The 24552-nt window shown below is 29.2% G+C and overlaps 4 protein-coding genes across 4 annotated transcripts; 1 reads left to right on the top strand and 3 right to left on the bottom strand.

Annotated features, from left to right (window-relative positions):
• The first annotated feature begins 461 nt into the window (after positions 1-461).
• On the top strand, positions 462-3164 carry LOC115725429 (receptor-like protein 46). Its single transcript, XM_061117819.1, has one exon. It carries the CDS (start codon positions 462-464, stop codon positions 2922-2924), a length of 2463 nt encoding a protein of 820 aa, XP_060973802.1. The 3' UTR covers positions 2925-3164.
• On the bottom strand, positions 3007-6074 carry LOC115725430 (uncharacterized). The gene is made up of 2 exons (XM_030654941.2): positions 5269-6074; positions 3007-3482 (listed from the first exon to the last, which is right to left on the bottom strand). Exons 1-2 carry the CDS (start codon positions 5649-5651, stop codon positions 3419-3421), a joined length of 447 nt encoding a protein of 148 aa, XP_030510801.2. The 5' UTR covers positions 5652-6074; the 3' UTR covers positions 3007-3418.
• Positions 6075-17286: 11212 nt separating this feature from the next.
• LOC115694745 (large ribosomal subunit protein P2y) lies at positions 17287-18940 on the bottom strand. The gene is made up of 4 exons (XM_030621838.2): positions 18789-18940; positions 18604-18692; positions 17622-17851; positions 17287-17519 (listed from the first exon to the last, which is right to left on the bottom strand). Exons 2-4 carry the CDS (start codon positions 18689-18691, stop codon positions 17493-17495), a joined length of 345 nt encoding a protein of 114 aa, XP_030477698.1. The 5' UTR covers position 18692; positions 18789-18940; the 3' UTR covers positions 17287-17492.
• A 1080-nt stretch (positions 18941-20020) lies between these two features.
• On the bottom strand, positions 20021-24520 carry LOC115725106 (lysine--tRNA ligase, chloroplastic/mitochondrial). The gene is made up of 14 exons (XM_030654533.2): positions 24194-24520; positions 23314-23532; positions 23067-23178; positions 22781-22889; positions 22578-22635; positions 22379-22447; positions 21956-22063; positions 21775-21867; positions 21576-21680; positions 21304-21507; positions 21114-21208; positions 20937-21027; positions 20667-20852; positions 20021-20388 (listed from the first exon to the last, which is right to left on the bottom strand). The coding sequence occupies exons 1-14, from the start codon at positions 24455-24457 to the stop codon at positions 20296-20298; spliced, it is 1806 nt and encodes a 601-aa protein (XP_030510393.2). The 5' UTR covers positions 24458-24520; the 3' UTR covers positions 20021-20295.
• Between the last annotated feature and the right edge of the window lie 32 nt (positions 24521-24552).

Here is a 24552-nt window from a genome sequence, read left to right as displayed (position 1 = left end):
AGTGAAAAAATATCACCATTACCTATCATCTTTTTCAGTTAAATTTGTAGAAAAGGTAAAAGAATTAAACTCTCCTTAAATTAATCACAAGAAGTTAATTTAGTTGGTAGGTAAAAGTAAAGAAAAAAAGACTACAAATATTTTGCTAAAATAAGTAAATAATAATAATAATTTATATGTATAGTAACTTTTCCCAATAAAAGAAATTCCAACTTAATCATTGGTTGGAAAATAAAAAAAGAATTAAATGAAGACAAAAAGTCAAAGTCAAAGTAAACTAATACTTCCATATAGTACCATTGAAACTCAAAACAATAAGAACAATTTTTAATGTAGTGTGTGGACTCTACTTTGACTAACAATAGTTCTCTCTCTCTCTCTTCCATTATTCAAAAAGTTTTGATCTTTATAAATTATAGCCATTGAAAACTAACCTTAGAACAACAAACTCAAACTCAACAATGGCCAAACAAAGCCTTACCATCACAATCTTTTTCTTCTTCTTCATGACCCTTTGTTCAACTTGTCCAATTGATCAAAAAAATGCCCTTCTTAAGTTCAAATCTTCTCTAATCAACTTGACACTTAACACAACTAATTTAGATGTGTTCATAAATGGTATTGATTCATGGGATCACAACAATGCATTAGATTGTTGTCAATGGGAAAGAGTGTTGTGTAGTTCTAAACCGAATTCGAGTTCTGTCATAGGTTTGTACCTTGACACTCTTTTAGTAGTGATTTCCACAGATTCCATGGTTGTTCCAACAAGTGTTTTGATGCCACTTTTTGGTATCAAAACTTTGAAGCTCCTTGACATTTCTTCGAATAAGATTCAAGGCGAAATCCCGGGTTTTGGTTTGGCTAATCTTACCAAATTAGCTTATCTTAACATGATGGGAAACAAGTTTAGTGGCTCTATTCCTAAACAAGTTTTCAAGCTCAAGTCTTTGAAGTATCTTGATTTGAGTAACAATTTTTTGAGTGGGAATTTGAGTCATGAAGTGGGGTATTTGAGAAATTTGAGGGCTTTGAAGTTGGATCAAAATTCTCTTGGTGGAAGTATTCCTATGGAGATTGGAAACTTGAAAAAGCTAGAAGAATTGTCACTTGGAATTAACATTTTTGATGGTGAGATTCCAGCCTCAATTGGATTCTTGAAAGAGCTTAAGAAGTTGGATTTGAGTCATAACCTTTTGTCTATGGAGATACCTTTTGTGATTGGTGAGTTAACTAACTTAACTACCTTGGTTTTGGGTGGTAATAGGTTGAGTGGTGAAATCCCATTGTCAATAGAAAAACTTGTAAAGTTGGAAACTTTTGATTTGGAAAAAAACATGTTGGGAGGAGAGATTCCATTATGGTTGTTTGGTATGGAGAGTTTAAAGAATTTGCATTTGGGGAAGAATAATTTGACATGGAATGGTGCAAAAGGATTGGAGCCAAAGTTTCAGCTTTCGAAATTGTCATTGAGTTCTTGTAGAGTTGAAGGCGAAATCCCAAGTTGGATTTCGAAACAAAAAGGGCTTGATTTCTTGGATTTGAGTGAGAACAAGCTTGAAGGTGAGTTTCCACTTTGGCTAGCTGAAATGGAAGTTGGAGGGATCATTCTATCAGACAACAAACTCAGTGGTTCGCTCTCTCCTCGCCTTTTTGAGTCTAGAAATTTATCGGTTTTGGCCTTGTCAAGGAACAATTTCTCTGGTGAGTTGCCAGAGAACATTGGTGAAGCCTCAGCTATCATGATTCTTATGTTAGCTTCAAACCAATTCTCAGGACAAGTCCCGAAATCAATCACCAACATATACCGCCTTTTACTATTGGACTTGTCGAAAAACAGGTTTTCGGGTTCAAATCTCCCTGCTTTTGATGATGATGCATTGCTGGCTTATGTTGACATCTCTTCAAATGAATTTTCTGGTGAGATTCCAACTACTTTTTCTCAAGAAACAAGGATTCTTGCAATGGGAAATAACAACTTCTCAGGAAGTATACCGAAAAACTTGACAAAACTCACACTCCTTGAACACTTGGAATTGAATGACAACAACATCACAGGTGAATTGCCAAGTTTCTTCTCACAAATCTCCACTCTTGAAATTCTAATCTTGCGAAACAACTCGATACATGGCTTGATTCCTCATGACATGTTCAACAACCTCAGCAGCCTTAGAATTCTTGATGTTTCAAACAACAAACTAGTTGGAACAATCCCTAATCAAGACACAAAAAATCTTCTTGGAATGATTAACACCCCGAAGACACTCTCTTCGATTCGCGATGTTTTCACCATCCCAATCGAGTACAACGATTTGATAGTGAATTGGAAGAGTTCAAAACAAGGCATCTCACACAACAGCCTCGGTATCTACTCGCTCTTAGACATGTCAAGAAACATGCTTTTCGGCGAAATTCCATCCTCATTAGGCGAGTTAAAGGGTTTGAAGCTTCTCAACATGTCACACAACAGATTAACAGGAAAAATCCCATCAAGCTTTGGCGATTTGGAGAGTGTAGAGAGTTTGGATTTGTCACATAACAAACTCACTGGTTCAATCCCACCAACATTTTCTAAGCTTCTAGAGCTTTCAACTTTGGTTTTGAGTAATAACTTGTTAAGTGGGAAGATTCCTCTCGGTGGTCAAATGGATACTATGGCTGATGCCGCCTCTTATGCCAACAACAGCGGATTGTGTGGAATGCAAATTCATGTTCTGTGTTCGGATCAAAAGCTGTCACCACCGAGAGTAGTAGAGGAAGAACACGACGAAAGTGATGATGAATGGTTTCGATGGGAAGGAGTAGGGTTTGGATACTCTGCTGGGTTCTTCATAACAGTAGGAATCTTGTACTTTTCGGGTTATGTTGTCCCCAAAAAAGTGAACAATACACAAAGAAGGAGAAGAAGAACTTCACAGCATTGACATGACAATAGCTGTGTTTTGCTCTCACAAGGTCTGAGGTTCGAGTTCCTCGAAATATTGTAAGCTTAAGCAAGGAGATTAGTTTCGAAAATAAATATATAAATAATTACAAGCACAATGTACTTACAGAAATGGTATGATAAACAAGTTCTCAAGGACTTTAGAAAAGGTAGTATGCACATTACTATTATTATTATAATTTGCTTAAAAATAATCATTCTATAAAAGAATGTTTGGTTCTTTTTTCTTTCTTCTTTTTCCAATCTAAGAACAAAAACAATACAAACTTCAAAGTCTCTCTGTGGACCTGCCCTCAAATCCTTCATAGCCACACGAAAGATGGTGGCCGTCGATTTTGACTCGTCTCGATTCATATGAAACAAGCTCAATCATCAAATTTGTCTTCTAGATTCACATGAAAAATGAGGTCAAGACAACCATCCTTTTTTGTCATCTTTTTCTGTGGTTGGTTTCGGAGTTTGTAGAGTTTAATGTCATAAAATGGAACAGATGCAGCTTCTATTGTCGTCTGCTTCATTATCGGTATCTTCTGTTTCGCTGTTGAAAGATGCAGAAAAATAGAAACTTTATTGATTAAAAAATATAAATATACAAAACAAACCACTTGAAATAAGATTTGTTAAAGTAATGATTTAGAGTTCTTATCAAATTCTCCAACCACTCATCGAATTTAGTATAATTTTCGAGAGTCCTTTCATCGGTGAACTTAAACAAAGCTCGGATTTTTCACCATATGACAAAGCTAAACTCATGCTTGTTGAAAGAATTAATACAAGGTTAGTGTTTAGAACATGGTTAGTAAGGTAAGACTAACTTAAAGTACAAGGATCTAAGTTATATTCTTAATCTTCGAATAAGTCTATATGGCGAATCACTCATTTGGTTTAGCTTCTATAAGCTCTTGTTTAATTTTTAGAATTAAAAGATTCCTTTTAAGAGTGTTTGGATTAAAATAAAAAAGTATTTTTTAAATTTAAAGGTCTCTTTCCAAAGGACTTTTCATAAGCTGTTTTTAAATTTTAAATAATTTACGATCTTTTTTTTTAATGATATCCAAACATCTTAAACTTTTAAATAGAAGTTTAGTCAAACCGGGTCCAATGACTACAATCAAAAGGAAAGAGCTTAAAAAGTATAATGATTAATTAAGAAGAAGGCATATATGAAATGAGGAAAAATGCTTAGGCTCTTCTTAGTACTTTTAGTTGTATAATTGTTCCATAAACAAGTACATTTATAGCAAAAAGTCCATATTGTTCACCAAATCAACTATCAACTTTTCCTAAACATGAAATTTTTTATCTAACATATATGCTAGTTGACTTTGAACCAGTCTTAGGAGAGTGACTTTAGAGAAATACATGCCACATTGTACGGATTATATGAAATTCAAGTGTTCTTATGCTAAAAAGTTTTCATTTTGGAACAAAGGGCTCTCCTAACTTTACACAAAATCAAAATTTGATTCAACCAAATGAAACAATTCAATTGTATAGTGAAATGAAATCCACTCTTACACCAAATCAAAATAGATAAATATCATTTTAGACTCTATGTTTTGAAAAAGTTACCAATTAGACCATCTATTTTGTTAAATGACACATTAAACCCTGTATTTTATAAAATAGTGTAAAATAGTACTCTGAACTAATTTTTTGTTAAAATAAAAATTAATAATAACCTTGCATCTGTTCGTGCTAAAAATTGTCTTCAAATTAGTTATATAAAAAAAAATTATCAAAAATTGAACCGAGGGTACTATTTTATACCATTTTGAAAAATACAAGTTAAATTTGTCATTTTATAAAACAGAAAATCTAATAAGTAACTTTTGCAAAAGTCCAAAATAGTATTAACCCAATCAAAATAAGTGCTAAAACAATGTAAATTCGAGCCGAAAACTCTCAAAACATATTAAACTGGTTTTCCCATTCCTCCAAGAGTTCTAACAATGAAAATGAATCCTTGTAAACAACTTTTAACAATACACAAAATCGAAAGGGAATCAAAACCTAAGAAACTATATAATATTCATTCACATGATCAATATATTGATGATGATGATGATGATGACAGTTACTATCCTTGAAATACAGTCCTAAGTTGGTCTACAAATAGTACCATGAAATATACTTAGAAACATAAGACATCATAGAAAACAATATTGTCAATTTATGAGTAGAAATCAAATTCAACAAAATGGTCAAACTACTCAATTCTTAATCCTTTTCAAATCTAGGAAATTTCACACAATAATATCATTATTAGAAACTTATTAACATAAGACTAAAAAGAGCAAAAGTAAAGAGAATAAATAACAAACCTGGTTTCAAATTCTCTGATCTCAACAAGTTCAGTTCCTAAAAAGTCCTTCCATTGAACTTTCTTCTTCTGCTGCTTCTCATTTAAAGAATCTGAATCTGAAATTGGCTTCTTTAGACTACTTTTGATACAAATCTTAGCTAATTCTGTTTTTTCTTTCTCATCTAAGATTTCCTCCTTATTCTCCTCCTCACCAAGTATTTGATCATCACAATTTTCAAGAACTAAATTAACATTATTATTATTACATTTTGGATTCTCCAATTTCAATTGTCCAGAAGAATAAATATGAGAAGAAGGTTTACAAAAGCAAATGAAAGAAGGACATGGAATCTTACAAAACAAAACCCTCATCAAATATTTATCTAAGTAATGACCTAACATAATCACTTCAATTTAAAAGAAAAAAAATTCAAAAGGGGACTTTTATCAAACACCATGTATACACAAAGATCTATGGTATAAATAAGATGAAATCCCAGAAAGAAAGATTAGATTTTGAAGACTAAAAACTATGAAAACCAACTTGAAAAGAAAAGGGTTACTCTAAAATGAGCCTAAGAGTAAGAGTGTTCAATAAAAAAGACACCTTTGTTAACAAAGTATCAAACTTTATATCTATGGAGCTTGAAATGACAATTATACCCTTTTCTGAGACTGGAAATTCATCTCCATTGGAAACTTTTTCAGAGAAGAATTGAGAAAGAACAAAAAGAAGAGAGAGAGAGAGAGAGAGGAGAGAGAGACCTTAGCTGGAAAGACAACATAAATAATAGAAAGAAAGATAAACTAAATTTTTGGAAGACAGAACCAACTGTCACAACATTCCATTATATTGTTTTATTAATAATTATTTTAATAATATATTATTATAATAAACACTCTTCAAATCTTGATATTAAATTACTTTGTTTATAATAATTAATGTTGAAATAATACTTTTTGTATTAATAAAATTCTATGCTTTAAATTTAGGCCAAGATTAAAATATAATTGAGGATCATTGACCTTATACATTGAAATGGTTTAGAAAGAATAAATGCAAATAGATATAGAAGATTTTATTAAATAAATAATTAATAATAAATTAATAAATGAATTGTGAAAGAGTGGGTGGCCATGTCATTGATAGAGAATCAATCAACAACAAAAGCAAGCTCACCAATATAAAAAGTTGCATCTTTTTAAATATATTTCTTTTCTTCTATCTTTTCTCATTGAAAAAAGTGTTTTTTTAATAAATTATTTTAACTTTTGGTTTAATGAATTTATGTGTAGGGTAAATACTATTTTATATCATATTTTGTAAAAATTATAAATTGGACCATCTATCTTGTTAAATAATAAAATAAATTATATATTTGTTAAACTGATATAAATAAGATTTTGAATTGATTTTCTATCAAAATAAAATTTAATAATAATCCTATTTAGATATGTTATTATAAAACTGGTTATATTTTTTATATTTGTTCGTATTAGAAATTATTTTTATGTTAGTTACATTAAAAAATAAAATTATCAAAAATTGAACTTAAGGTCTTATTTTTACTATTTTAGAAAATATAAGGTCTATTTTGTCATTTAATAAAACAAATTTAATTAGTAATTTTTGTAAAACACAAAGTTCAAAATAATATGTCTTGTTGTGAATGTGAGTTATCATTCTTTTATTAGTAAGTGCAATTGAATTTATTATTTATATAAATTTTGTGTTTTAAATAATAATTGAAAAAAGACAAATAACTTGTCATATCATTTGTATTAACACATTGGTATAGAATAATTGAGATAATATCTCTAGGAGGACTCCTAATAAATACTATAAATTTGAAGAAAATACAACTTTATCAAAAATATAATATACAATAGATATTCTATTTTACATAATTTTTTACAATACATAGTATTGTTCTACATGTGTAGCCAAACAATGTTCTAAATTTATTTTAGGCTAATTAGGATTTTTGCCATGTACCAAATTATATTCTCTAAATTTTTAAGGTCGTTAAAAATACTCCATGAACTATTGAGATTGTTGGATTTAAGAACTTTTGTCTAATTTCATTCAATTTTACTATTTCAGTGATTGTTTATGTACTAAACCATACTCCCAAAACTTTGATATCTATCAAATCATGCCCCTCGAACTTTGACATGTACTAAATCATACCCCCTGAACTTTCATTCATGTTAGACTTTTTTACTAAAATTGGACAAAAGTCCTTAAATCAAATAATCACAATAGTTCAGGGGGCATTTTTAACGACCTTAAAAGTTCAGGGGACATGATTTGGTATATGTTAAAGTTCAGGAGGCAAAAATCCTAATTAGCCTTTATTTTATTAGTTTTAAATTATTTTTTATGTCTGAGTATATGTATAAATATTAATATTATATATTTAAAATGAATAAAATAGATTAAAAGATAAAATATAAAGAAAAAAATAGAAAAATTGATGAATAGTGTAATATAAAATAAATAAAGTGAAATTTTAGTAATGTATTTTAAAAAATAAAGAAAAAAAAATTATTTGGAGTGCTCTAAGTCTCTAACAATATATTTTAATTTAACAAAATATTTGAATCAAAATAGGGCAATTCGAAGCACGTAGCACTAAAATTTTGAATGCTACAACTATCGTGCTTAATAATATTGTTATTTAATTTAATCATTTTACCAAAATTATGAAATAAAATGAAATGAAAAATGCCAAAATATATTTAAGAGATGTACAAAGTTGGATTTCTAATGTGTCTTTCATCCAATCCTAAAATTTTCTTTTAAGGATACCACCAAAGCTTTCGAATTGCTTCATTCACATGTTTGCTTGAGATTTTTTTTTCCCTTGGACAAAAAATTGTGGAAATTTAAGCACAAAAAAACAAAACAAAAACAAAAAAAGAAAAAGAAAAAGAAAGAAAGAAAAACTCTCTAACTATGGATTGTCAATTAGGAGAAAATGATCATCAAATTAATATAAACATATTTGTTAAAATATTCTTATTCTTTCTTTAAAGAAAAGATTTTTGGTTACCCTTTTCTCTTGAAAGAATCATAAAGTTTCACCTTTTTCTTTACTTTTCTTTTACTTTCACAATAAGAAAAATATGGGAACTTTTTAAACTTTATTAGTAATTTAATACAAAAAAAAAATTATACTTATATATAAAATATTATAAAATCCTCCTAATAAATAAAACTACCTCTTGTACTATAAATTAAATGAGAATTTATATTATAAGGACATATTGAAAGATATAAAAATAAAAAATAAAAAGTATGTCTTTCACTCAAAATAAAATAGTTACTCACTAATTGCTAGAAATTATTTTTTTTTCTTTGTTTATTTCAAATTAATTATTTTTTTTTATAATTTTACTTTTTCTTAACATACTCATTTAGTACATTGTGTTTTGTTAAAATACAAATTTAGTACCCTATGTTTTGAATAATAATTAATTGGTCCCCTTTATTTGTAAAAACTCTTCATTTGATATCCTTAATTAGTGTATTTAAGATTTTCTTATACCAAAACTACTCTCAATTTAATATTTAATTTGATTATTATATTATAATTATTTAATAATAATACAAAATTAATTAATCTTTTTTAAAATCATATATCAATTTTAAAATATAAAGTTTTTTTTTTAAAATGACATGGTGATGAGGACAAGGGAGGTTGGCGTCAACAATGTCCAATCTGGGTTTGAGCGAGCGTCGTCCTTGTGATGGCAAGTTGGAGGTAGCTTTGGTATGCGAGGTTGGTGTTTCAGACTTTTGGGTCGGCGTTGGTGACGAAGGCGAATAGTGAACCTAATTTTCGACTCAATAGCTCAAAGGTTAGTTTGGGGGTGGAGTTGGATGTTACTTTACAAAGAAACACAATAAAAATGAGTTTAGCATATTTACACCAAAAATTATAATCTATGGGTGGTAGTGTTTCAACTTTGATACAATGTCTTTTGATACCATTAAGACATATTTGCAAGTTTTGGACGGGGACCAAAATAGTTGCAATGGATAAATTAATTCTTCTATTATTAAATAACTATTATATACTAATTTGATTGAATATTAAAATGAGGATAGTTTGAGAATATTAAAATCTCAAATGCACTATATCAAAATGAGTAGTTTTTGTAATACTACAAATTTTTTTACTTTTAGTTACAATAAAATTTGTGACTAAAAGTGAAAAAATTGTCACTAATTATAAATATTATTTGAGTAATTTGCGGTATAAATAACTATGTTTAACTCTCAGTTGCTAATAAATACCTAAGTTTAATTTTTGACAGTAATAATACTTAAGTTATATTTCTGGAACTTTGTAGGAACCTAACCGTTAAATGTTAAGCCATTATATCCACATGTCATGTTTTTATTGGTATATTTAAACTAATTTTTTTAAAAATAATAAAAATTTAATGACTTGGACCAATCAGGAATTGCCACGTGGCAATTTATTTAACCAGATACCTACAGAAGTTCTAAAATTATAACTTAGGTATTATTACCGTCAAAAATTAAACTTAAGTGTTTATTTGCAACTGAGAGTTAAACTTAGGTATTTATGCCGCAAATTACACATATTATTTTTATGTTGTGACTAAAAAGCTCGTAACTAAAAGTATTAGTTACGAAAAATTATAATTTATTGTGACTAAATGTATTTTTAATCACAATACTTGTTGTGACTAAAACTAAATTAGTGACAACTTGTATCTAAATACTATATTTTAGTCACAAGTTTATCACTAAAGGTAGGTTTTTTTAGTGAAAAACATAATACATATAAATTATTATTAAAATATAGGGTATCAAATAAGTATTTTAATAAAATACAAAATACTAAATGAGTATTTACCTCTTTTATCTTTAAAAAAAAATAGGGAAATTTACATAATATACTAACTTTTGCTATTTTTTTACAAAAATACTGTAAGGCGGAATTTTTTACTTTTTTACTGTATTTTTTTTATAAGTTTCATACTGCAGTATACTGTGTTAAGTTTACACTGGTGTTCCACTGGTGTTTTACTAGTGTTCTACTGTTGTTTTGAGTTGTTCTGCTTTGTGTTTTACTGGTGTTTTATAAAAACACAGTATTTTTGAAAAAATTTCTGTGTGACAGTATTTTTGTAAAAATTAACTCAAATTTCAGTATTTTTGTAAATTTCCCAAAAAATATCTATCATAATGGAGCCAATAGAAGAAAAATGGTGACATGTGGAAACCCATATGAGTAAAGCCAAGTAAAATAGGCTGGCCATGATTTGAAAAGTGAAATAAAAACCAAGAAATATTATTATTATTATTATGGAAAATAAAAATGGAATGAGAAAATTTTAAAGGTTTTTTATATAATTATTTATTTATTTAGATTTTGAGGGACAAAGGCATGCATGAATGTGTATGATTGTGGGAGCAAAGGCTGTTCTTCTTTCTGAATTTTGTCATACATTTATGACTACAACAAATTTGAGAATATTCAAAAAAGAAAAATAGACAAACAAACACATCATATCATAATGCTCCAAATTTCAATGTCTTCTTTACACTCTTTAACACATAGCTAAAGATGTGTGATTTTTATCTTTATTGGTAAAGACATTTCAATTTTTCAAAATTTAGAAAAATTATAATTAATTGTTTACATATATTGATTTAAATTTTACACTAGATATTACAATAAAATTTTGAATAATTTATTATTCGAAACTAAATTTTAAAATAGTCAATTGTAAGCGCATTTTTTTTTAGAAAAAATTATATGTGTAAATAGAAAGTACACGGGGCAAAGAATTAGCAGCGAGGAGTTCATTCCTACATATAGAAAAAATTACATGTAAATTAAAATACTACATATTATTCATTATTCAAATACAATAGAAATACAACTTAAAATTATACAACAAAAACTACTAATATACTCGAAAGATACACAAAATAAATAATAAGGAAAAAAAACATCCTTGACAAAAATGATCCTCATTAATGGCATGTTTACTAATAAGTAATGGGAATCAATAGTAAGGTAATCATTCCCTTATATTTGTTTACTTGCATTATTAAAATTAGGAAAGGGAGAAGTTGATTAAATAAGGGAGAAAAGAAAGGGAGAACTTCTCCCACCAATTTTATAAGGAATGCCATTAAGGGTAATGGATTTTTTTATTTTTATTTTATTTTTTAATATTAAATATATAATGACAATTTTATCCTTTAAAATATGTCTTGCAAAATAACTACCATATAATATAGTTTAACTCAAAAGGACAATTTAGTCAATTTAAGCATTCCGATTACGTTTCCTAATAAAGTAAACAAGATAAATCACAACTATTCCATTTCTAAAAAAATTTAGTAAACAACATATTACAAATATTGATTCCGATTATTTTTCATTTATTCCGTTACATTTCTTCATTAATTTATTCTGATTCTGATTACTGTATAGTAAACGTGCCATAAGATCGCCATTTCTATAAAAAAAAATGTGCAACTCTACTTGAAACTAAGGGCTAGTACAAAAGACTATTACATTTAGTGATAATTTTTTAGTCACAACATAATTTTTTTATAATTAAATATGACTTTTAGTCACAACACAATGCTACTTGTAACTAAAATATAGTATTTAGATACAAACTGTTACTAATTTAGTTTTAGTCACAACAAGTATTATGACTAAAAATAGATTTAGTACGTCACAATAAATTATAATTTTTGTGACTAATACCTTAAGCCACAAACCTTTTAATCACAAGTTTTATTGTAACTAAAAGTAAGATTTTTTTTATAGTAGGTGCATTTGGAAAGGCAAGAGTGAATTGGAATTGAATATAAATTGAAGTTAATTATACAGTTTTATTTATTTGTCTAACTACATAATTACATTTTAACTGTGTAATTAGAAATAATTGAGAGGCTTCAATTACTCTCTCTAATTCTCATGCTCCCATGAGAATTGAGTCTAAATATTACAGTGTGCAATTACTAAAAAAATTTCATTTTAAATATTATGTACTAAAAATTATTATTTTTCTGTATAATTACTAATTATTTTATAAAAAAATAAAAAATTATGAATTCATAAATAATTATCATTGTTTATTCAAATACATATTGTATTTTATTACATTGTGTAATTAGTGCTCTAATAATTACACTACCTAATAATTATACAATTATGTTTAAATACACTCTTAATAAATATATGAATTATATTTCCTTGTTACATTAAATTATTCAAAAAACTTTTATGACAATACACAATATTATATAAACTTTTGTTAGATGTAGATATAGGTATAAAATATTGTAAGACTAAATACACAATAATCTTTTTTTTTTTTTTTTTTTTGAAAAAGACACAATAATCTTAATTAATGTTGAATAAAATATTATTAAGGGGTCGAGAGAATGATTTACTCACTACAAAAAACTGCTACTTTTAGTGACAACTTTTTAGTCACAACATACTTTTTTTGTGACTAAATGTGACTTTTTTTTTTTTTTGTTAAGAACTAAATGTGACTTTAGTCACGACAAAATGTCACTTGTGACTAAAACATAGTATTTAGTTACAAGTTGTCAATCATTTAGTTTTAGTCACAACCAGTATTGTGACTAAAAATACATTTAGTCACAACAAATTGTAATTTTTGTGACTAATACTTTTATCCACTGACCTTTTAGTCACAACATAGGAATCATGATTTAGAATTAGTCACAATTTTTTCACTTTTAATCACAATTTTTGTTGTGACTAAAAGTAAAATTTTTTGTAGTGACTTTTGATCGTTTTTCTTCTTTATAGGGTTTTTTTTTTCTGTAAAAGACAAAATAATATATGTATATATTTATAGATAAAAAGATATTTCTTAATTAATTGAACATATAATTAATAATTGATTGTTTAATATTGATAGAGCAATACTAGATAACAAAAATGACAAAAATTATGTGTTTAATTAATTAATAATATAATCTGAGTAATGTTACTTTTAATCTCTCATTACAATATTTTAGTTAATTTGTGTGCTCAAAAATACATGCTCTATCACAAAAATGACAAAAATTATGTGTTTAATTTTTCAATTTTCTTTTTATGACGGTGTTCGATATACTAACAACATCATTCCAATCATTCCTGTAAAATTTTAAAAAAATTTCAAATAATTTACAGTGCCGAAAATACGTTAAAAGTTTTTTGGACGCGCGTGGTGAACTGGAATATTAGGAACTCTAATTTTGGTATCGTAAACTATTCGAAATTTTTAAAAAATTTACAAGGTTGATACTATAATTATAACGAATGCTCCTTTAAAAAAAAATTGAAAAAAAATATTTCATTATATGATTTCAAACGTGAAAATTGACTAAAAAAAAGTTATAATAAGTAATTGTAAGTAATCACTTCTCTATCGTCAAATTCCATAATGTTTTTTAATATCTTTTGACTCAATATTTACATTTTTATATTAACCTTTAATATAAGATTATTATTATTATTATTTCACAAATTAAAGTTGTAATAACTTGAAACCAATTGAATTGAAACCATGAATTGTGGAGTTTTAAAGTTGAGATAAATCATAATTGTAAAATGACTTCACCATCACCACCAACCCATTTTGCTACCAAAGATAAAGAGGACATCATCATGATCATCATCATCATGTGCTTCTATTTTCAGAGGATTTTTTTTTTAGAAATAAAAAGTCAATCTTACCAAAATTAAGAAAGTGGTCTTACCCAATTAGGGATATGAATATTATACTAGTGCTCACTAATATTTACTATCTCATTTTGAATATCATTTGACAAAATATATTTTGTATTAAAGAATGAATCCCATATTAATAATGAAAAGAATATACCATTGATGATTTGTGTGATATTTTATGTGTTAGTTTTAGATTTAAACTTAAAATAATATGTGCTATTAGATTTACTTAATTATATATATGTATGTATTATATATATAAATATTATCTTGTGCATAAAATTAGAAATAGCTGTTGGGACTCTTGGGAGCACATTATTTGCTTAACTATATAATTAAAAGTAATTAATTAAAGAGTTTAAATGTATTCTCTCTAATTCATATTATCCTCATGATATTATACTGTGTAATTATAAAATATGACTATATTTAGATACTTAAATATTATATAATATTTATTTTTATATGTAATTATAAAGTGGTTTCCATTCATAAAAATGAAAATTCACATGTACACTCGACATAATAGTAACTACTATAATTAAACAATTACTTCTAAACACACTGTTAAACTTGATAAATACTAATAAAAATGTGAATAAGGTAAACAATTGGTGGTAGTGGCATGGTAGTAAAATTAAATTGACACTAGTTGTCACACTTGAACAATGGTGTAGTGCTCAAGATTCACATGATGCCTCCATGGATTATGTGGACAAAGCTCTCAAGGTGAACATGGATGCTGCGATTTTTACAGATGATTTTAGTTTCATTTTAGTAATTAGAGTTAGAGATACTAATGGTAGTTTGATTGAGGCCCGTTAAGTGTGTAAACAAGGTGTAATTCAACTAGAATTGGTTGAAGCAATTGGTCTTAAAGAGGTCCTGAGTTGGATTAAACAATAACCACACAAGAAGATGGTACTCGAAGCAAACTGCTTGTTGCTGGTTCAAGCTCTTTGTCACTGCTTGTCTGTTGGTGGCGAACCGCTGGTGTTCCTATTTTCGAGTTGAGGATTGTAAGTCTGTTAATGACTTTTCTTTTGGTTTTTTTTTTTTTTTGTCAAACGGTCTACAAATAAGGTCGCTTATTGTTTAACAAAAGCGTCTTATTTTATATCTGACTGTGTGTTTAACATGAGTGACATTTCCAATAAGATTAAGGATGCTTGTTATTTGATTTAAATTAATGAAATTTTTTCTTATTCAAAAAAAATATACATATATACAGGCCCGACCCTGAACATAGACGATTTGTACTTAGGGCCTACTCTACCTAGGAGCCAAAAAAAATCCCATTTGAACAATACAAGTTTCTTTTATTAATTTGAAAATATCACATTTCATTTTAAATAAAGGTTCAAATACATTTTTCTATAACCCACTAAAATTCAAAACCGACCTATATATATAATGCTAAAGGGCATCACTAATGGTGCCTAATATTATCACTATAAAGTATTATATTAATAATGATGTAATTAAATATCAAATCTTATATATTTTAATATATATTAATTATAAAATATGGTTAACTATTTATAAAATTTTATCTTATTTTATATTACTATTACATATATTTTATAGGGAAATGAAATGGATGTATAATGAGATGTGAACAAAAACAAATGATGGAGTTTAAATACAAAATACAAATTACACACAAATGATTAGGTATGGCCATTACCCATATAACATTATATCAAAGACCATATCTCAATGTCCTCTTCTTCAGTTCTCATTTTTGAAACCTAAACCATATTCAAAATACCAATCATAACAAATTCAATTATTCAGTTAATTGGGACAGATTTGAAAATAATAATAATTCATATCTTATAAACTAGTGTATTTTTTTTTTTCTAGTTTTTCATAAGTTGTGCCATTTTTTGGTTTTTGAGTTTATAAAATCATGTGAACCTCACTTCAATTCTCAATAAATATTTTAGCAAAAAGTGAAATGCAAGACATAAAACTCTTAAAAGATTTACAACTAATATAAACTTGAAAGAAATAAAGCAACAATCTTTAAAGTTTACAATAAATTTAAGCTTGAGAGAAATTAATTATGAAACAAAATATCATCTCAAGAGTTTATATATATATATAAAAAAGGATATTACTTTTTCAACATGTGCTTTTAATTAGATATTTTATACTTGTGTTATAATTCACAATTTCACATGTTCCGAAGTATAAGTTGATTTTGGGTACTCACATTTTTGTATAATTATTATTAATAAAAGTGTTATCTTTGAGAAAGATAGATTTTGTTTGTGAACCCATTATTGCACCTAAGATTTTATGCTAATGAGAGAAAATTCTTAAAGAATCTCTTTGAAGTTGTTCGGGAACAATTAGTAGATTCTCTGGAATAAATTATGGGTTCTCCTTTTGTTATTTTCTAGAGTAGATTTTGTGAAGGATAATATTATCTTAAAGGGAAGATAATGGAATTAAAATTAGCAATTTGATTCAAGAATAGCACATCTTAATAACATGTTTTTAATAGTGAACATCCACATCTTATAATAGACAAATGGCCCTATTTTGCCCTAGCTTCAATAATTCTTTAATTCCATTTCCAAGAGGTGGTCGAAACATTTAGAAAGCCGATCAAATTTATCAAATTTTCAAGACAAAAATACTTAAATTTAATTTCATGTTACACTTAAATACTTAGGTTTTTAACCGTAACAAAGAACAACTTAAGTACTTATATCGTAAATTACTTAATAACAAAGTCAAATTACCAATGGGCGTGTGTAATATAGGTAACATGAGAATATACACCAAAAAGACATAACCCTAACCATAACAAATTGAGCTCCTAAAACTACTAAAACTACCTTGTGATTCAACACTAACCCAATTATTTGAGTTTAAAAAAACAAAGATATCACTTTTCGAATGAATGGGCTTTTAAAAATTGCTTCTAGACTTCTAAAGCTCTAAAAACACTTCTGATGTTAGTTGGATAACATGAATTTCAACTTTTAGCTCTAAAAAGTCCTTTTAACCGAATTCACTTTAGGCTTTGTTTGACTGAGCTTTTACTTTCTACCTTTTAACTTCTCATGGAGAGCGCTCTTCCTAAGAAAACTACTAAAACCGACTTCTGTTAGAGTTTTTCAAAACTAAAAGTTAAAACTCACTAGCTACCCAATTACCAGCAGAAGTACTTTTGGAGCTTCAAAAGTCCAAAAGTAACTTATAAAAGCCCAACCAACCAAGGCCTAGTAGCTTATAAAAGCAAAAAGCAAAAGTTTAACCAAACAAGGTAGAGTAAATGGCACAATTGCAATGTACTCATATAAAAGCTTATACAGTAAAAGTGTCTCAAATTTTTCTTCCTTCTCTAAATATCTAAATAAATATAAAATACAGTCTCAAATTTTGCTTCCTTCTCTAAATATCTAAATAAAAATAGAACATAAAAAACAACATTCAAATAGCAAAAACCTCAAAATCTCCATATCAAAGCTTTTTAGTCGAAAAGACTGAAACCCATATCCTGAAACAAAAGAAAACATCACAACACACCATTAGAAAGAAAATTCAAAGGATTACTAAAAAATCAAAAACCAAAGCAAACAGATTAATCAGCAAAACTTACATCATCTGATTCTTCCTTCTCTTCAACCTTTTCTTCCTTCTTTGACTCTGCGGCAGCAGCTGGGGCAGCAGCAGCTCCACCTGCGGGTGCAGAGTAAGCAACTGCACCACCACCGCCGGATGGGACTGATGCTAGCTTCTCCCTTCCGGATGCAATTAGCTCGGTAAGATCTTTTCCCTTAACCTCAGACAAAAGGAAGTTAACCTTCTCATCTTCTGCCTCAATTCCAACTGTACCAAACAGAAAAACAGATACAATTCACTTTCTCATTCTCATGTAAACACAAAAATCCAAACTTTACCAAAAATTTTAACACTGCCTACCAAGTCTACAAAGGTTCATATTTCTTCAATGTACATATCAGACCTAAAAAAACCATTATCACCAAAAACTACAAAGAAAAAAACTAAAATAGATCGGAACCACTATAGTACTTGATCGGTATCTCTTTTTCCAAAAACAAACAGTAAAACAGATACATTTCACTTTCTCATTCTCACTCATATAAACACAAAAATCCAAACTTTACCAAAAGTTTCAACACTACCAAGTCATCTTAGTCTCAAATGGTTCGTATTTCTTCAATGTACATATCAGATCTAGAAAAAGCATTAAGTAGATTGATTTGTATCTCTTGGATGCTAATTTAAAGTTAAAAAAGTTTTTAGATTCATTTCTACCAATCACATATAAATTTGTTCAATTACATTTCCAAAACATATTTTCAGACACCAAAGTCAAATTTTTAATTTAGAAATTACAGTTTTTGAATCACAAAGCAATAAATTTTTCATTAATCTTGGAAATATTCAACCAAAATAAGCTCTTTCCTCTGTACACAGATATGAAATTACATAAAATAATACAAATTACAAAAAAAATAACCCTAATTTTTCACTTGTCTTGTTCATCTAACAATGTAATTACTTTCTGATTTGTGATAATGAACAGAACCCAATGATAGGTATCTATTCAATCGTACCTGAACTTAGAATTTTCTTCAAATCAGCTGCGGAAGGAGCAGCATTTCCTCCCAAAACGGCCAACAAGTAAGCGGCGATGATCTTCATTCTGTCAATTCAAAACAAAAAACGAAAAACCCTCAAATCAACAAACAAAATCAGACACAGAATAAGAGAAAGTTCGAAAATTTATAGAAATGGAAACCTGAGGAAGGTGGTGGGAGGCGGCGAGATTGAGATGAAGAGCTGAGAGAGAGAGTCTCAGATTTTTGGGGGCTAGGGTTTTGAAGACTCGAGCATATTTATAATAAGAAGCAAAACTCAAAAACTACGTCGTTTTTAGATTTCAATCCAATCCATTATTTATCATACTAATTTAGATTAATTTTTTTTTTGACAAAATTCAGATTAAATTTAGTTCCTTTGGTAAAAAAAAGTATAAAATTTAGTTGAGTTCGGTAAAGCTTAAATTGGTTGAGAGAAGAGTGTTACCATTAACTTTTTATTATAATTTTTTAGTCAATTTTTGTGTTCATGTCAGAATATTTTTTTTCATGATAGTGTTCGTTATAGTTACAATATCATTCTTGTAAATTTTTAAATTTTTTTGAATAGTTTACAGTACCGAAAATAGACTTTATTTTTCGGTACTGTAAATTATTTAAAAATTTTCAAAAATTTACAGGAATGATATTGTAACTATAATAAATATCACTTTAAAAAAAATTGAAAAAAAATATTTCGACATATGATTTCGAGCGTGGAGTTTAACTAAGAGGTTGTAATTAGCACTCTCCTTGATTGATATTGCTCTTTGAGCGTTATCCTCCGTGTAATGGATTTTGTTCGATTGATCTATTATTAATGGATAGATATTTTAAGGAAAGCTAAACAATAAAATTTTAATATTTGAAAAAAAAGAACAACTGGCTCATTAAGATACATAGAGTTGTATATCATAGCTAACACCAACTATAAAAAAAAAAAACAGAAAATAAAAGTTCTAACCCATTTTAATTTTACTAACAATCTAAGAGCTTCTGCTTAAAAAACTAATAAAGTACCGTATAATTACTCAATTATAATATATTTTAATGAATTATTTGAAAAATTATCCAATCAATATAATAATTTTTCATTATTATTATGCACAATATTACCCCCAAAAAAATCTAAATTTAAGTCTTTATACTTGTCAATGTAATTTTAATGTAAGAAAAAAAACACGTGTCCATTATTTATTGGAGGGACAAGAATGAAATATGATATTGAGAACATGTGATTTGTATTTATTGCAATTGAATCCTTATCACCCTTTTGCACTAATGTCCTCTAGTATCAATATTTCAAGCATTCAAAGTTCATAAATTGTATTTGTTATCTAAAAGGAAAAATGCTATTTGAAGTACAAACAATCCATGGCAATGGCAATCATGATTTTGAGTCAATCACTTATAAATTTATTGAATTTAATCAAAACAATTGGGATAAACAAGCTTACAAGGGAATGAAGAAACTATCAATTATTAAGTTACTCGAAATAACTCGAACTTCGACGACATGTCTGATTATTTGAACTATTCTTATGTCGAAAAAAATTTGAGAAGCCTCTTAAATAATCTCTCATCACTCAATATATAAAAAATTACTAGTCTACGAGGCTCATCGAATCAACTCGAATTCGATCTATGTATAGCCAAGTCGTCGGGTGCCTACTCTTGATTCCTAGGCACTGGGAAAGCAATCACATCTCGGATACTGGCTGCGTTTGTTAGAAGCATGACTAGCCTGTCGATTCCAAGTCCCTGAAACACAAATTCTTACCATTAGCGACGGATGCATGAAACAGTTGTCGGGTATAGAATGTATACGACACATATGCTCGAGTAACCTCGAGAATTTGAGCTAGGAAGAATCGCACTTGGAATCGTGCTTTAACCACATATCCCAAGTTCTACACCTTCGCCCTTTACTACTAGGCCAACCCTTCGGTTATGTGTTGTGTACTAGACTATGTCTATAGATAAACTTAGCATAATCTCAAAGTTGAAAGAAGATAGATAAAAGGATGACAGTACAGTACCATTCCTGAAGCTGGAGGCATTCCATATTCCAAAGCTGTTAAGAAATCATCATCGAGTGTTACTTCATATGACTCATCATCATCCTCGTTTTCCTTTTTCTTCTCTTCGGTGCTATTATCAGCTTTTGAAATAGCTTCTGCTCTCTTCTCGTTGTGTTGCCTTACTTGCTCTTCCAACCGTCCTCGCTGCAAGAATGAAAGGAAATCAAAATCAAAATCATCTCTCTAGTTGGAACCAACATATGACATTTTGCTCGAATTAATGATTACCTGATCAACAGGATCTGTTAATTCTGAGAAAGCATTGGCCAGCTCACGACCACATATGAAAAGCTCAAATCTTTCAGTCAACCCACCATGCCTAATATGAAATAACATAGAATAAGTCGAAAATTAAAGCTTTCGAGAGTAAAAATACAGCAATAAAGAACATGAGAATGTCATTACCTTCGGTGTCGTTTTGCTAGAGGGGATATCTCAACCGGATAGTCTAACACAAATGTAGGTTGAATGAGCTTTGATTCAACAACTATCTCGAAAACCTAAATAGTAGTGCATACAAATTGCTTAGAACAAAAATAACGAGACTTCAGGGTAGTGGAAACTCAAGAGTTCTTGATTGTAAAAGTAGATTAACCTCATTAAGAACATGGCCAACCGAAGGGCATGCTTCGATGGAGGACTTCTCTTTGTTACCAAGATTCTTAAGAGTCCTGAGAGTAACTTCTTTAGCAGCTTCAAGGTCGCTGCTCAATTCATGGAAATCGATTCCAGTGGATTCTTTAACAAGGTTGTGCATGGTTTCCCTCCTCCAAGGTCGTTCGAGACATATCTCCTCTCCCTGCATATAGATATGTTATTAAACAGAAAGAATCTCAGATGCAGTAAACGTTTAGACCGCATAATTACCTGGTAATCAACTGTAAGCTTCCCTTGAACTGCAAGTGCACATCGAGTAACAATTTCCTCGGCCATGTTGATCATACTTTCATAGTCTGAATATGCTTCGTACATCTAAGATCAAACTAATAGCAATTCAGATCAGAGCTTTGTAAACATCATTTAGCATATCAAATAAACGAAAAGAAAAAATTCAGAACGAGTTTACCTCAATGGTGGTAAATTCTGGATTATGACGATTTGAAATTCCTTCATTTCTAAATATTCGACCAATCTCGTAAACTCTTTCAAACCCTCCAACCTGTCATCGACAAAGATTTACGAGAAAATTATGACACCAGATTACGGTTAAAGGGTATTATGCATATTAGTATGGTTTAAATCTTCACCAGCATCCTCTTCAAGTGGAGCTCTGTTGCTATCCTCAAATAAAGGTCTCTTCCTAGCGAATTATGGTACGTAACAAATGGTCTCGCTTCTGCTCCACCAGCTGCTCCCTAGTTGATCAAGTCAATTAAAAACCAAACTTCATATCGAAACAATACTCGTATTTATGTAAAGTAAAGCACCAAAAAACATAAAAAAATATTCCTTGAAATGAATTCAATACAATTTAATAAAATAGGAACCGAAGAAATTCCCGGCTGCTATTTTCACAGTTCAACCCAATCATCTATACAATAAACTTGAAATTATCTTTTTTAAATATTCAGGAATTAGATACAACAGTAATCCTACATAAGAACTCAACAACAATAGAAATGCTAAATCTTGATATAAATGACCATAAAATGTTTGGACAGTAGACAAACCTGTAGAACTGGAGTTTCAACTTCAAGAAATCCGAAAGATTCCACTGTCTTGCGTAACTCTGATACAATCTAATCCACCAAAGGAAGAAAAAACACACTTATAAGTTCCCCAAGTAGAGAAAAAGGGAAAATATTTCTGCAGAAAAGACATGTAGTTGAAATAACTAAAAGGTTTTTAATACTCTTCAGCCTTACTTACCTTCGCTCTCTTCCGGAACACATCGGCTACTTCAGGATTGGAAATCATATCAATATACCTTCAATAGAAAAAGCAAAGTGCAGTTAAGTATGTAGAAAAAATGGATCCCTTCATATCATCACCATGCACTATAAAACATGTTATTTTCCCCAAGAGACGCTCTCACTCAATCTCAAACCGTGAAAAAGGAACAGAAAATTCACCTTTGTCGGTAACGCTTATCCACATGAGTTAGACCATGATATTTGTCAGGTAAGGGGAGCAGAGATTTTGTAAGAATAGAAAAGGAGTTTACATAGACAGACAGCTCCCCTAGAAAAACAAACCAAAGAAAAGAAAAGAAAAGTATGGTTAGTTTCAAACTCAGTGACATTGGTTTGTCTAGACTTCTTCCAAATCCAATACTAATAAGCTAGGATTGAATTTAGCTTCAACAATTGATATCTAATTGCAATCAGATTCATAAAGATTAAATTTTTAATAAGTTACCTTTCTCGGTTCGCTTAATTGAGCCACTTGCACCAAGTATGTCACCAATATCAACAAGATTCTTAAGCTGGTCAAATTGATCACTTAAAAACCTCCCCTTTTCACAATAAAGCTGTGTTCAAACATTCACTAACTTGAGTGAGAAGATTTTTCATTACCAAATGTGAGAAAAGATTTAAAGTTACAAACTTTGGAAAACTCAAACCCCTAAAAATATACCAATGACAGAAAACTTAGTTGAGGATACCTGAATTGTCCCAGAATCATCTCTTAGAGTGAGAAACGCAAGCTTTCCAAATGCTCGGCGAGCCACAATTCTTCCTGCTATTGATACATTGTCTTTCTCACTATTCATTTCTTCACCATTTTCTAAATTTTTATAAGTCTCTTGCAACTGATTAGCAGAGTGAGTCCTATCCCACTTATAAGCATATGGTTCCAACCCTTTGCTTCTTAATTCTTCTATCTACACAAAACACATACATACATTCACTCAAACACCTATATTTATGAGAAATTAGCCAAACTAACTATATGAAAATATTAAATTAGCAAAATAACCACAATATATTTACACAACCAATTTACAAAGCATAATAACCACATTGAATTTACACAACAAGAAATATAAAATTTGCAAAATAAACACAAATTTACACAACCATAATGATCGATTTATGGTCACAAAGTGTAATTTTTAAGAGTGTTTTGTAAAAATAGATTATATGAAAATTTTTATTAGAAAAATAACTATGTAATTACACTGTGCGACCATAAAAGAACCATAGATTTACACTCTGTGGCCATCATGGTCGCATGGAGTACGGTTATTTTGTAAATTTTACTATTTTAAATTATTAGTTTGGCAAATTACTCTAATTTTCGATTGTTTATGCAATCAAAACGCGGTTATTTTGCTAATAGTTTTTTTTAATAAAGTTTATATTTTTACTGAACACAAAAAATCAAACACAGCATCATCAGCAACCAAAACTTGTCTCTCACACACATTTCATCAAACAGTTTGCGTGCATTATAAATTACCTCAAAAACAATTACATAAACTCATCATCCAATTACCATAAAAAGACCTCAATCAAAACCAATGAATGATATAAAGAACATACCTTTTGTAATCTAATGGCTCGAACTGACTCGGGACTTGAAGTAGTAGTAGTATTGGCAGAAGAAGAGCGGCGATTACGGGAGTTGGGGTTAGTAGTGGCGGCGGGGGCAGAGGAAGAAGAACAAGAGCGAATGAGGAATGGGGAAGAAGAATAGGAAGAGGAGGAAGAGCGTGGTGCTCTGAAGGAAGACGATGAAGTGGTGTTGAAGAGTTGCTTCAATGGACGCCATTGGAGGCTCAAGCTCCAAGCTTTGACGGCTTCCATTGTTTCTCTTTCTCTGAGAGAAAAGCCACAATGAAAATAGATGATAACACACCAAATAGCACGTGATAGATTCATGGATTGCACGTGCCTCTATC

This window comes from Cannabis sativa, chromosome 6 (assembly GCF_029168945.1).
Source record: "Cannabis sativa cultivar Pink pepper isolate KNU-18-1 chromosome 6, ASM2916894v1, whole genome shotgun sequence".
Classification (NCBI taxonomy): domain Eukaryota; kingdom Viridiplantae; phylum Streptophyta; class Magnoliopsida; order Rosales; family Cannabaceae; genus Cannabis; species Cannabis sativa.
This window is presented reverse-complemented; position numbering and strand designations above follow the sequence as displayed.